The following is a 13,549-nucleotide window of genomic DNA, read 5'->3' as shown; positions in this document are numbered from 1 at the left end:
ATGAGCCATGAACAAATTAGCGTAGGATAAATAAGATTATAGAGATGTAAGGTTGGCTCAAAAACAGGCAAAAATGGGTTTTGATTAATGGGGCACTGATGCCAGTACAGGGTCCCATTATATCCTTAGTACCTTTACCTCAACAATGCGCAGACCAGTGTTACAATCTACGAAGTTTGAAAAGGTGATAGTGTTCCTCAGAATATGAGAGAAAGCTGACCAGTAGAATACAAATAGTGAGCAAGAATTCTACAAATACTTAAATAAGAAAATAGTAAATAGAGAACAAGACTGCGGAATCAATAATGGAACTTGGCTCAGGGTGTGGCAAGTCCTGGAGCAAATGTCTTCAGTACTATCGCCAGAATGTTGTTAAGACCCATACCCTTTGCAGTATCTAGTGCCTCCAGCCATTCCTTCATGTCATATGGAGTGAATCAGATCAGCTGAAAACTGGCATCTGAGGGGCTGGGAACACTGGAGAAGGCTACTACTTGCTGAAGATTGTTGCAAATGCTTCAGGCTTATCTTTACCACTAATATGCTGTACTCTCCTGCTATTGAGAATGGGAATACTTGGGTAGCCATCTCTTCTAGTGAGTTGTTTAATTGTCCACCAACATTCATGACTGGACATGCCTGGACTGCAGAGGCTAGACCTGATCAGTTGTGGCTTAGCTCTGTCTAACACTCACTGTTCCTGCTGTTTGTATATTTACCAGGTTGACACCTCATTTTTTGACATACCTAGTCCTGCTCCTGGCATGCTGTCCTGCACTCTTCATCGAACCAGGGTTGGTCTCCTAGCTTAATGGTAATGATAAAGTGAGGGACACACTGAGATTCCAGATTGTGGTTCAATGTAATTATGCTGCTGCGGCTTTGCAATGCCACATGGATGCCCAGTTACTAAACCTGCTTGGCTTGCCCATTTAACACAGTGTTAATACCAACCAACACAATGGAAGGTATCTGCAATGTGAAGGCCAGCGTTTGTCTCTACCAGTACACCATACTGATGGTTATTTTCATCAATAAGAAGTCCTAGAGGACTGGAGAATAGCCAACAATCCTCCTTCATTTAAGAAGGAAACAGCGTTAATTTGTAAAATCACAGGCCAGTGAGCCTAATATCACTGGTAAGGAAAAAATGGAAAATTCTTAGGGATAGGATTTGGTCACATTTGTACAGCAATAGACAGCATGGTTTTGTGTGTGAAGGATAGTTTGTGTCATAAACTCGACCAAGTTTTTCGTGGATGTGACAGTTGATTGAGGGCAGAGCAATAGATAGCTATATTGACTTTAGCAAGGCCTTTGACAAGGTCCCTCATGGCAGGCTGATGTAAAAGATGAAGTCATTGGAATCCATAACAAGCTGATAAGTTGGATATAGAGCTGACTTAGTCATAGACAGAGAATAGTTGTGGAAGGGTGTTTTTCTGACTGGAGATCTGACACTAGTGGTGTTCCTCAGGGATCTGTGCTGCGAACTCTGTTTTTGTAATATATATAAATGATTTAGAGGAGAACATAGGTGGCCTGATTAGTAAGTTTTCAGACTTCTTAAAGATTGGGAGAGCTGTAGATAGTGAGGAAGATTGCCAGAGGAAATAGCAAGATATAGATAGGCTGGAGACTTGAGCAGAGAAATAGCTGAAGTCTAATCAAGACAAATGTGAGATGCTGCATTTTGGAAGGTCTAATGCAGGAGGGAAATATATAGTAACTGGCAGAACCATTAGTAACATCAACATACAGAGGCATTTAGGCGTGGGTCCCACAGGTCACTGAAAGTGGCAACACGAGTGCAAAAAGTGATCAGGATGGCATATGGCATTCTTGTCTTCATTTTTCCAGGCAGAGAATATAAAATATTGGCAAATCTTGTTAAAATTGTGTAGAAATTTATTTAGGCCACATTTAGGATATTGCGTACAATTCTGGTTGCCATTTTAACAGAAGGATGTGGAAGCTTTGGAGAAGATATGGAAACAGTTTACCAGGATGTTGCCTGGTTTGGAGGGTATTAGCTATGAGAAGCAATTTGACAAACTTGGTTTGTTTTCTCTTGAATGTTGGAGGATGACAGGTGGTTAAAGGGGATATGTTTAAAGTGATAAGTTTAACGGAGATGTGAGAGGCAAGTTTTTTCTACACAGAAGGTGGTAAGTGCCTGGAATGCAATGCCAGAGGAGGTGGTGGAAGTGGATACAATAGCAACAATTTAAGAAGCACCTTGACAGATGCATGAATAGGCAGGGAACAGGGGGATATGGACTGTGTGGAACCAAAAAGCTTTTAGTTTAGAAAGGCATCATGTGTCAGACCAGTCTTGGTGGGCCAAAGTGCCTATTCCTGTGCCATGCTGGACAGTTGCATCTTCAGCAGACATATTAGTGAGGAGATGGTCAAGTATCTTTCTCCCTCTTGTTGAATCCTTCACCATCTACTGCAGACCAGTCTAGCAGCCAAGCCTAGCTTGGTTATGAGGGCTGTTGGCAAGCCACTCTCTGTGATGGACATTCAAATCGCCAACCAAAGTGCATTCTGTGCCTTTACCACCCTCTGCACTTCCTCCAATTGGTATTCAACATGTGCTAGAACCAGATCAGACATGTTGTTATTAAACGGTGGACCTGAATGATCCCAGGTCATATTTTCCTCAATTTGCATGGCTCCATTTTAAATGTTGTGCATTGTATGGTGAAAAACCCATGTCTAATTTACGGTGGTCAACCAGAGAGAAATCTGACTAATACACCTTAATATTACCCAGTTTCTCAATAGTGGTAATGCTGATGTAGCTAGACATTCTTGTGGATATTGTCTGGCAGTTGAAAGTGCAGAGCTTGGAGTTGGCTTGTCAAAATTTCTACGTGGATTGCTGTACCCCAATTTCCAACTGAACTTGTGTTTTTGCACGTAAGCAGGATGAAGATGAGGAAGGTGTGGACTTAGAAGGTGCAACAGAGGATGAAGAAGATACAGCTGAACAAAATAGAAGAAGACGTGTCCGTACAGCTACTCTGGCTCGGCTGCGTGCAACAGCTCAGAAACTTCTTGAAGCTACAGGGAAAGTTGTAGCCATTCTGTTTTTGGCTTTAGCTGGTAGGTTTTTAAGAATTATGAACTGCTTGATTGACTGTTTTTGTCATGACAAAAGAATTTTGAACACAAGAGCGTAACCGTGACCATCACCTTCCAGACCGACTCTCAGTACCTCCCTTTGACATTCAACAAGATTACCATAATTGAATACATCATCTTCAATATTGTCAAGGTCACTATTGACCATAAACATTCTAGGACCAGTTAAATAAATGGAATAGCTGCCAGAACAGGTCAGAAACCCGGTATTCTGTGGCGTTAGCTTAGCTCTCAACTTCCCAAAGCCTGTCCACCATCTACAAGGCACAAGGCAGGAGTTTGATGGAATACTTTTCATTTGCCTGGATGAGTGCAGGACCAACAACAGTCCAGAAGCTCACACTATCCAGGGTAAAACTGCCTGATTGGTCAGTACCTTAAATGATCACTCTGCATCAGGACTCCTTCAGTAGCCTATTCAAAGCCCATGATCTCTATCACTACGAAGAACAAAATATGTAAAGGCTTGGGAATCCCTGCAAGTTCCCCTCCCAGTTGCACAGAATATTTTGACTTAAAACAATGTTGTCATTTCTTCACATTCTCTGAGTCAAAATCCTGGAATGCCTTACCTGAATAGCTCTGCTGTACCTGCATCATATTGGCTGTGGCAGTTCAAGATGTTCGCACAACACCACCTTTTCAATGATAGCTGGGGATAGGAGTTAAATGCTTGCGTTGTCAGCAATGACTGCAGCCCATTAATGAATAATAATGAAAGAAGTGGTTTGGTGTTTTCCATTTTGATCTGTCATAAAATATGTTGGCACAGAAGCAGTACGAGAATTTGAATTCTCTTTTCTCTGTGCATGATTACTGTTAGTACTTTTAGTCCAACAGCTCAGATGTTAAGCATATCATTACAGATGTGAATTGTTTTTTGCTGTCCTGCTGTGTAAACTCCACTGATCCTCAGATAGTATGTGCAAGTATTTTAGTCTGTTGAGAGATTTGAAATGTACCTGCTTTCTCCAGTCCTAGTAGTAAGTGATGTAACAGCTAGGACCTACTCGGTGGGCACAAGGCCATAAAATTTGAGAAAAATATTAAAGGAAAACAATATAAAAACAAACATATTGCTAAATTTTTATTGGCCAATGTATTAGTATATGTGATAAGGTGTTGTGTTTGTTTTCTTGCAGGGATTACAGTTCCATCTGCTTTCTCTGGTGTATATTATCTGCTTTTCATTGGAATTAACACTTGGTGGGCCTGTCACTTGCCAATGAGCCATGTTGGATTCAATACAATCTGTGTTATGGTGGCGTTTTACACTGCAGGCCATGTTATCTGCCTGTATATCTACCAGACAGCATTCATCCAGGAGATATTCCCCCCAAGTGGACTTTGGTCCAGGTAGGGAAATGTATTAAAAATGTATGAAAAAGTTCACCATGTAGGCTAAACCAGTCCAATCTATTTAAGACCTATTTACAGAAAAGCAATCCTTAGTATTACAATGATGATGTTAGTTTTAATGCCTTCCATTCATTACGGCCCTAGGGTGTTCCTATTAACAGGCTTTTTGTATTAGGAAAATGAAGCAAACATTCAGAGGAAGTAATTTGCAAAAGAAATTTCTTTTGGTGTATAAAAGGAATTAGATTTTTATTTAGGCTATGTCTTAATCACATGGGCTCTTTCTAGTACTGGCAACCTCCACTGTTGGGCTTGAATTTATGTTGAAATGCAGATGGTTCATTTGAAATTGTGACAACTGCTGGAGAGGAGAATACAGGAAAAAATCCCAGATTTGACCTCTTGATATTCTAATCTCAGTGCCCAGCAAAAAAGGGGAGCACTGATAGAGTCGAAGTGTTTGTGTAATACCCTTTCCCACTCTATCATTTGTTTTTTTTTTGTCTTGTTGCTGGGTGTATAATGTGCTCAAGCCTCATTATGCCTCCTCCTTAGGAAGTACAGTGGATTGATGCAGTCATAATGGCTCACAGTGCAATGCAGGTTCTTTGCTCTGTCAGACATGATGGAACACCAGAAGAAGCTGCAAGAATTAGCCTTAGTTTTTGTTTTGCAAGGCCAAGGAGAACAGGTATTCTTTAAGCTCTGCAAGAATTATATGCGCTACTGCAGTCTTGGGTTCTCCTTTCTCTCTGAATACCCCTTCATGTTGGTCAGGGCAGCCTCTGGGTCACTTCATAATGTGCCAACCCAGAGTGTCACTTTGAAAAATGCTGTTTGTATGCTAGCAAACCAATGCCCACATCATGGTACTGGGCAGGATCAGGCAGTTGGTTTGCATGCACTACCAGCAAGCTGATTGGGGGTTGTATTGATATAATTTGTTCAATTGGCAGGTGTTAAGCATTCGATTGATGTTCTCGATGCCCCAAAACACAGAAAGGCAAAGTGGGATGATGTCGTCATCTTTGTTTATGTTCAGCCTTGGAAAGTTCACATCACGTCACGTCAGCAGAACAATAAATTGGGTGTGGGAGGAACTGTGCCTGACTTATGAGTCAATACTTGCAGAAAAGAAAAATCTCATTTGTAATGGTTTTATTTACGTTAACCTCTTTGAATGTTTCTTTAATTTCTCTTCTACATTCATAGAATGAGCAAGACTTCCTGACCACGGTCTATCTGCTTTAGATTTTTTAAAATATACAGCCAAGCCATGTTGTCGATAAGATGTGACTATTCAATTTATTGAGGAGATATTAGAGATTTTCTACTAGTCAGTTATGATTAAATACATAATTTACATTTTGTTCAGTTTTATGCATTGCAACTTAATATTTCTTCAGTGGTTAATTTATTAAAAAGTGTTTCTTTGCTGTACAAAATAGTCATAATGAACGACTCTTATTCAGTATCACAGGACGCTCTGATATCCCACATTCTAAGGTGGGGTCTAGTGATCCATTCTTGTACTTCTGCAAGTACTGGTTTGAATCAATCTCCAGAATGTCTGTGATAGCACCATTGTGATTTTTCCTTCCGTAAGCAAAGTCTGGTCTCATTACAATGTTTCCTCATGGTACTGGTGTGGTTAAAGTTTTGATCTCAGCATTGTATAGCAATGTGAGAAGTCAACCACTCATCACACTGTATTTGTGCTCCAATTTGTTGTATCATGGATGTCAGCAGGATATGTCTTTAGGTGAAAGCAGTGTTCTTACTTATCATCCCACTCAACCCTTCTGCAGCCACCAATTTGCTTTAATCCAAGTACAACCACATATTGTGTTCAGTAACATCAGTAGAATAATTACAACAATTCTTCAGTAATCTCCTAACAACAATATTATTACTGTCATATAAAGGTTATGTGAATAATGTGTTTATTGAACAATTTATTTACCTTTCAATAATAATTAATGATTGTTAGTTATTTGGAATAGAAAATATCAGGACTTCTGTGATATGAGAATTATTATATTGTCAATGAGAGTCAATCATGTCTTATGCAACGTTTTACTTGAATTCTCTAATATGTGGAGAACAAATGACTGAACCGAAGTTGTGAGCCTTGGGACCCCGGGTGAGTTCTGACAAGTGCACATGTACTGTGCTTACCTGGAAGTTAACCTTCAGTGTAGCCTGCTCAGATTGCTGAATGATTCCTTACACCAAAGGGATCAGATGGCCAGAACCAGACACATTTGAGCTATTTGCCCTATACAAATACTGGCTTTTACACATACTTATTAGAGATTTTCATAACAGGTATTAAGCCTGCTGATTTGTGTTTTATTTTATTAATTCATGGGATGTGGGCATTGCTATTCTTTATTACCCATCTCTAATTTCCCTAACTAAGTGGCTTGATGGCCATTTCAGAGGGCAGTTAGGTGTCAACCATATTGCTGTGGACCCGCAGTCTCACATAGGCCAGTCCGAGTAAGGGTGGTAGATTTCCTTTTCTCAAGGACACTAGTGAACCAGATGGGTTTTTAGCGATAAGCAACACTGATCACACAATTGTCATTATGTTAGTCTTCATTCCATGTTTTTGATTGAATTCAAATTGCAATGGTAGGATTTGAACCCATTAACCTTGGGGTCTGGATTACTAGTTCAGTGACTATACCCCTTTACTACTGCCTTTCAATGTTCCGTCTAATTTTATTGCTGCTACATGAACTTCTCAGATCAATGTGTGGAGACAGCTTCTGGAACTGGCAGTCATTGTGTCCGTGTGCTGATTGATGTGTGTTGACTGTTTGAGCAGCCATGCGGCTTTGAGGGAACAATAGTTCTGGGTAACTCTAAGTAAATCAGGTGGAATATCAGAGTAAGATAATAAAATGTGAGGCTGGATGAACACAGCAGGCCAAGCAGCATCTCAGGAGCACAAATGCTGACGTTTTGGGCCTAGACCCTCCTTCAGAGAGGGGGCTGGGTTGAGGGTTCTGGAATAAATAGGGAAAGAGGGGGAGGCGGACCGAAGATGGAGAGAAAAGAAGATAGGTGGAGAGGAGAGTATAGGTGAGGAGGTAGGGAGGGGATAGGTCAGTCCAGGGAAGACTGACAGGTCAAGGTGGTGGGATGAGGTTAGTAGGTAGGAAATGGAGGTGCGGCTTGGGGTGGGAGGAAGGGATGGGTGAGAGGAAGAACAGGTTAGGGAAGCAGAGACAGGCTGGGCTGGTTTTGGGATGCAGTGGGGGAAGGGGAAGAGCTGGTCTGGTTGTGTGATGCAGTGGGGGGAGGGGACGAACTGGGCTGGTTTTGGGATGCGGTGGGGGAAGGGGAGATTTTGAAGCTGGTGGAGTCCACATTGATACCATTGGGCTGCAGGGTTCCGAAGCGGAATATGAGTTGCTTTTCCTGCAACCTTCGGGTGGTATCATTGTGGCACTGCAGGAGGCCCATGATGGACATGTCATCTAAAGAATGGGAGGGGGAGTTGAAATGGTTTGCGACTGGGAGGTGCAGTTGTTTACTGCGAACCGAGAGGAGGTGTTCTGCAAAGCGGTCCCCAAGCCTCCGCTTGGTTTCCCCAATGTAGAGGAAGCCACACCGGGTACAGTGGATGCAGTATACCACATTGGCAGATGTGCAGGTGAACCTCTGCTTAACATGGAAAGGCATCTTGGGGCCTGGGATAGGGGTGAGGGAGGAAGTGTGGGGGCAAGTGTAGCACTTCCAGCGGTTGCAGGGGAAGGTGCCGGGTGTGGTGGGGTTGGAGGGCAGTGTGGAGCAAACAAGGATGTCAAGGAGAGAGTGGTGTCTCCGGAAAGCAGACAGGGGTGGGGATGGAAAAATGTCTTGGGTGGTGGGGTCGGATTGTAGATGGCGGAAGTGTCGCAGGATGATGCGTTGTATCTGGAGGTTCGTGGAGTGGTGTGTGAGAACGAGGGGGATCCTCTTTGGGCGGTTGTGGCAGGGGTGGGGTGTGAGGGATGTGTTGCGGGAAATGCGGGAGACGCGGTCAAGGGCATTCTCGACCACTGTGGGGGGAAAGTTGCGGTCCTTGAAGAACTTGGACATTTGGGATGTGTGGGAGTGGGATGCTTCATCGTGGGAGCAGATGCGGCGGAGGCGGAGGAGTTGGGAATAGGGGATGCAATTTTTGCAGGAGGGTGGGTGGGAGGAGGTTTATTCTAGGTAGCTGTGGGAGTCGGTGAGCTTGAAATGGACATCAGTTACAAGCTGGTTGCCTGAGATGGAGACTGAGAGGTCCAGGAAGGTGAGGGATGTGTTGGAGATGGCCCAGGTGAACTTGACGTTGGGGTGGAAGGTGTTGGTGAAGTGGATGGACTGTTCGAGCTCCTCTGGGGAGCAAGAGGCGGCACCGATATAGTCATCAATGTAGCGGAGAAAGAGTGTAGCAGTAATCTCAGACATGCTCACCATGCCTCCTGGCAATGCTCACAGCCTGTTCCTGCAACTCATGCAGCCATTGCCCCCACCCAGCAAACTAATCCATCACCCTCAGAAGACTTCAAACATGCATCAGTGATAAATGAGGGTGAAGACTTAAAAAGCAGGTCAAAATGTCAGAAAACTTGGTGAAAGAAAGCTGGAAAAGGCAACTATGTTAATGACAGGGTAAAGATGTCAGAAGGCTATAATTTCAGGACTACAGCGTTGGACAACTCTGAAGGGCAAGAAGCAAATCTCTGCAGACTTGGAAGCCTATCCATAAACTAAAAGTACTTTGGAGAAGAGAATTGCCTGATCAGAACACTTTGACGGCCGGAAGGAAAAACCCAATTACTCACTCGGATCAATAGTTCGTAGCTCAGATGAAGATGTTACCAGTTCTTCAAACACTTGATCTCTGCAAAGATACAATGAGACTAGAAACTGGAGCGGAAAATGTCGAAGACACCCAGCAGGTCAGGCAGCATCTGTGAAGAGAGGAAGGTAGGGTTACCATTTCATAATCATGATCTTTCGTTTGTGAAGAATGGGTTGTTAACCTGCTGAGGGTTTGCATTGCTTCCTATTTTTCTTTCACATTTCCATCATTATTTGTGGAATTCTGCTTTTTGTGTCCTCTGTAAAACAGTGTAATTTTGACAGAAGGGTCTAGGCCCGAAACGTCAGCTTTTGTGCTCCTGAGATGCTGCTTGGCCTGCTGTGTTCATCCAGCCTCACATTTTATTATCTTGGAATTCTCCAGCATCTGCAGTTCCCATTATCTCTAATTTTGACAGAAACTGGTTTGAGATTCTCCACTTCTTTTTCCTGTTCACTAGTTACTTTATGACTGAGTTTGATGGATGATTAGCAACATTTTACACGAGAGTGGTGTTGTTAACTCAAGTTTGTCTGTAACTTTGCAATAAACAATGTTATGAAGTAGCCTGTATTAACTTGCAATTGTTGGGGACATGCATCTCAACAGTGCTGGAAGCCCCATGCCTCAAGCAACTTGATCAGCAATTTCTACAGCTGCCAATACTTAATCATTAAGACCAGTTTCCGCATTGTTATCCAACCATCTTTTCCCTATTCTGCTCATCTATAACATCATAGAGACTAGATATCCACTTACAATTAGGTTTGGTGTCTCTGTGGCCTTCAAATGTCTTTTGATGGTGACAATTTTGCCCTTTGTACACTCTGATGTCCTCCAGATCTCAATGTAGTATCATGATTGGTGCTGACAGAGGCTCGGAACAAATTGCTCAGGAGTTTCATTGGAAAACAGAGAGAGTTGATGCTGAGCACGTTGCCTACTACACCTTTACTGCCCATGCAGTAAAGGTGAACGTCTCTCTCATAGATTGATATGTAAGAATAAAGAGGACAGAACAGCCCAATGTAGCTGTTAGAGATAATGGGAACTGCAGATGCTGGAGAATCCAAGATAACAAAGTGTGGGGCTGGATGAACATAGCAGGCCCAGCAGCATCTTAGGAGCACAAAAGCTGACATTCCAGGCCTGGACCCTTCATCAGAAAAGGGGGATGGGGAGAGGATTCTGAAATAAATAGGGAGAGAGAGGAGGCAGACTGAAGATGGATAGAGGAGAAGATAGGTGGAGAGGAGAGTATAGGTGGGAAGGTAGGGAGGGGATAGGTCAGTCCGGGGAGGACGGACAGGTCAAGGGGGCAGGATGAGGTTAGTAGGTAGGAAATGGAGGTGCGGCTTGAGATGGGAGGGGATAGGTGGGAGGAAGAACAGGTTAGGGAGGCGGTGACGAACTGGGCTGGTTTTGGGATGCTGTAGGGGTAGGGGAGATTTTGAAGCTGGTGAAATCCACATTGATACCATTGGGCTGCAGGGTTCCCAAGCGGAATATGAGTTGCTGTTCCTGCAACCTTCGAGTGGCATCATTATGGCACAGCAGGAGGCCCAGGATGGACATGTCGTCTAAGGAATGGGAGGGGAGAGTTGAAATGGTTCGTGACTGGGAGGTGCAGTTGTTTACTGCGAAACGAGCGTACATTGTTACCAATGTAGCTGTTGATGCTTTATGTGCAGAACACATTATGAAACTGCAGGAAATAATCAAACCTAAATTTAGTGCAGATAAGTTTTGCGACATAATGGATTGAGATTATGGATAATAATTGGAAGCTAATTGTGAGCATCTGTTAGAGATTACTAAATCAGTTTGACTCTACAGATGTTAAATCTGCATAATGACTAGGGATATATGGTTGAATGGGAATGCATTAATCATAAGATACTTTAATTTATTGAGATTTGATTGGGACAACTATAGTCAGAATGCAAGCAGATGAAGGAAAATTTCAACAGTCCCATTGGTGCACTGCCTCCGATTTTGGCTGCTTCATTTCTGTTTCCCACTCCTTTGGACAACCTTTTGCTACAACGCCACCAAGTAACTGCAACAGATGGGAATAAAAGGAGTATTCCCCATAAAATACTTGGCAGACTAGAAGGAAATTTAGCAGCACTCAAACGGCAATAACGAGCCAGTCTGACTCAAGATACATGAGGTGCAATAACTTCAATTTTTTTGCTTCATGATGATATGTCCCAGATTCCTATAGCAATTGATTCCTGTGAGAGCAATTACTGTTTGAACTTGTCACATTGGGATTTGCTCATGTAGCTCGAACAGCAGCTATTTTTGCCATGTGCAAGCATAGACCAGAACATTCACAGCCCTGTCCCCAAAGTGACATTGGGATATGGATGAAGAGATAGGTAAAAGTGGTGCCCACCACCTTTTCCCTCGGGCTATCCTGGATGTGCAGTGGGCCAAAGGTATGGTTATTGTACTTCTGTCCAAAGTTTCACCCCTTGGCCAGGGGAGGCAGTGGTCTAATCATAATACCATTGCATATAACAATTCAGAACCGAGGTTAACCTGCAGATAAACAGGGATCAAATCTCAAGTTATAATGGTGAGATTTGACTTCAGTAAAAACCTTTCCAGTAAAAAGCCTGAAGAGAATCATGTTACCATAAAGGGGTTAATGACCATAAAACCCCATCTAGTTCATTGATGACCATCAGGGAAGGAAAGCTGCCATCCTTATCTGGTCTAGCCTCATGTGAGTCCAGATCCATAGCAAAGTAGTTGAGGCATAACTGCCCACTGGGCAATTTGAAGTTGAGAATGAATGGTGGTTAGCAATGCCTACATCCCTTCAGCGAAAGGAAAATGGAATTTTTGTATGACCATAAGACAAAGGAGCAAAAACTAGGCCATTTGGCCCATTGAGTCTGCTCCACCATTCAATGATAGCTGATAAATTTCTCAACTCCATTCTCCTGCCTTATTCCTGTAATTTTTGATCCCCTTAACATCTCTGTTTTAAATATACTCAATGGCCTCCCCAGCCTTCTATGGCAATGAATTCCAAAGATTCACCACTCTCTGTTCTAAAGGGTCCTAGTTTCTTCTACCAATGGAAACATCTTCCCTGCATCCACTCTTTCCAGGCCATTCAATATTTTGTAAGTGTCAATTAGATCCCCCCACATCCTTCTAAACTCCATTGAATATAGATCCAGAGTCCTCAAATGTCCCTCATATGTTAAGCCTTTGTTCCTGGGATTGATCTTCTGAACCTCCTCTGGACCTGCTTTAGGGCCAATACATCCTTCCTGAGATATAGGGCACAAAATTGCTCACAAAATTCTAAATGTGGTCTGACCAGAGCCTTACAAAGCCTCAGAGGTACATCCCTGATTTTATATTCAATTTCTCTTGAAATAAATGCCAACATTGCATTTGCCTTCTTAATTACTACTAAACCTGCAATTTAACATTCAGAGAATCCTGGACTAGCACTCCCAAGTCCATTTGTGCTTCAGATTCCTGAATTTTCTCCCCATTTAGAAAATAGTCTATGCATTTATTCTTCGGACCAAAGTGCATGATGTCTCACTTTCACATGTTGTGTTCCATCTGCCACTTCTTTGCCCATACTCCTAACCTGTCTAAATTCTTCTGCACCTCCCCAACTCCTGAATACTATCTATCACTCCACCTATCTTTGTATCATCTGCAAGCTTAGCCAAAATGCCCTCAGCTCCTTCATCTAGATCATTAATGTATCAAGTGAAAAGTTGTGGTCCCAGCATTGACCCTTGTGAAACACCACTATTCATTAGCTGCCATCCTGAGAATGAAACTTTTATCCTCACTCACTGCTTTCTGCCAGACAGCCAACTTTCTATCCATGCTAGTACCTTGCCTCTAATACCATGGGTCCTTATTTTGCTCAGCAGCCACCTGTGCGGCACCTTGTCAAAGGCCTTCTGGAAGTCCAAGTGGATAACACTCATTGGCTCTCCTTTGTCAACCTGTCATTACCTCCTCAAAGAATTCTAACAGATTTGTCAAGCATGACCTCCGCTTGATGAAACTGTACTGGCTTTGCCCTATTTTACCATGCACTTCCAAGTATTCAGAAAACTCATCCTTCACAATGGACTCAAATCTTACCAACGACTGAGATCAGGCTTACCAGCCTGTAATTTTCTATTTTTTGCCTTACTCCCTCCT

General features: G+C 42.8%; 1 protein-coding gene across 5 annotated transcripts in view; it reads left to right on the top strand.

Annotated features, from left to right (window-relative positions):
* Positions 1-13,549, top strand: part of piezo1 (piezo-type mechanosensitive ion channel component 1) — a 337,749-nt gene that overhangs the window by 175,694 nt on the left and 148,506 nt on the right. For 4 of the 5 annotated variants that reach the window (XR_009446804.1, XR_009446805.1, XM_059651725.1 and 1 more), the window contains exons 6-7: positions 2,931-3,111; positions 4,293-4,506. Coding sequence is in view for 3 of the 5 variants with exons in the window: in XM_059651725.1 (XP_059507708.1) it covers positions 2,931-3,111; positions 4,293-4,506 (395 nt within the window). In the remaining 2 variants the exon portion in view is untranslated. The remainder of the gene's footprint in view (positions 1-2,930; positions 3,112-4,292; positions 4,507-13,549) is intronic. The other variant, XM_059651724.1, reaches the window with a different exon arrangement.

This window comes from Stegostoma tigrinum, chromosome 16, assembly GCF_030684315.1.
Source record: "Stegostoma tigrinum isolate sSteTig4 chromosome 16, sSteTig4.hap1, whole genome shotgun sequence".
Lineage (NCBI taxonomy): Eukaryota > Metazoa > Chordata > Chondrichthyes > Orectolobiformes > Stegostomatidae > Stegostoma > Stegostoma tigrinum.
This window is presented reverse-complemented; position numbering and strand designations above follow the sequence as displayed.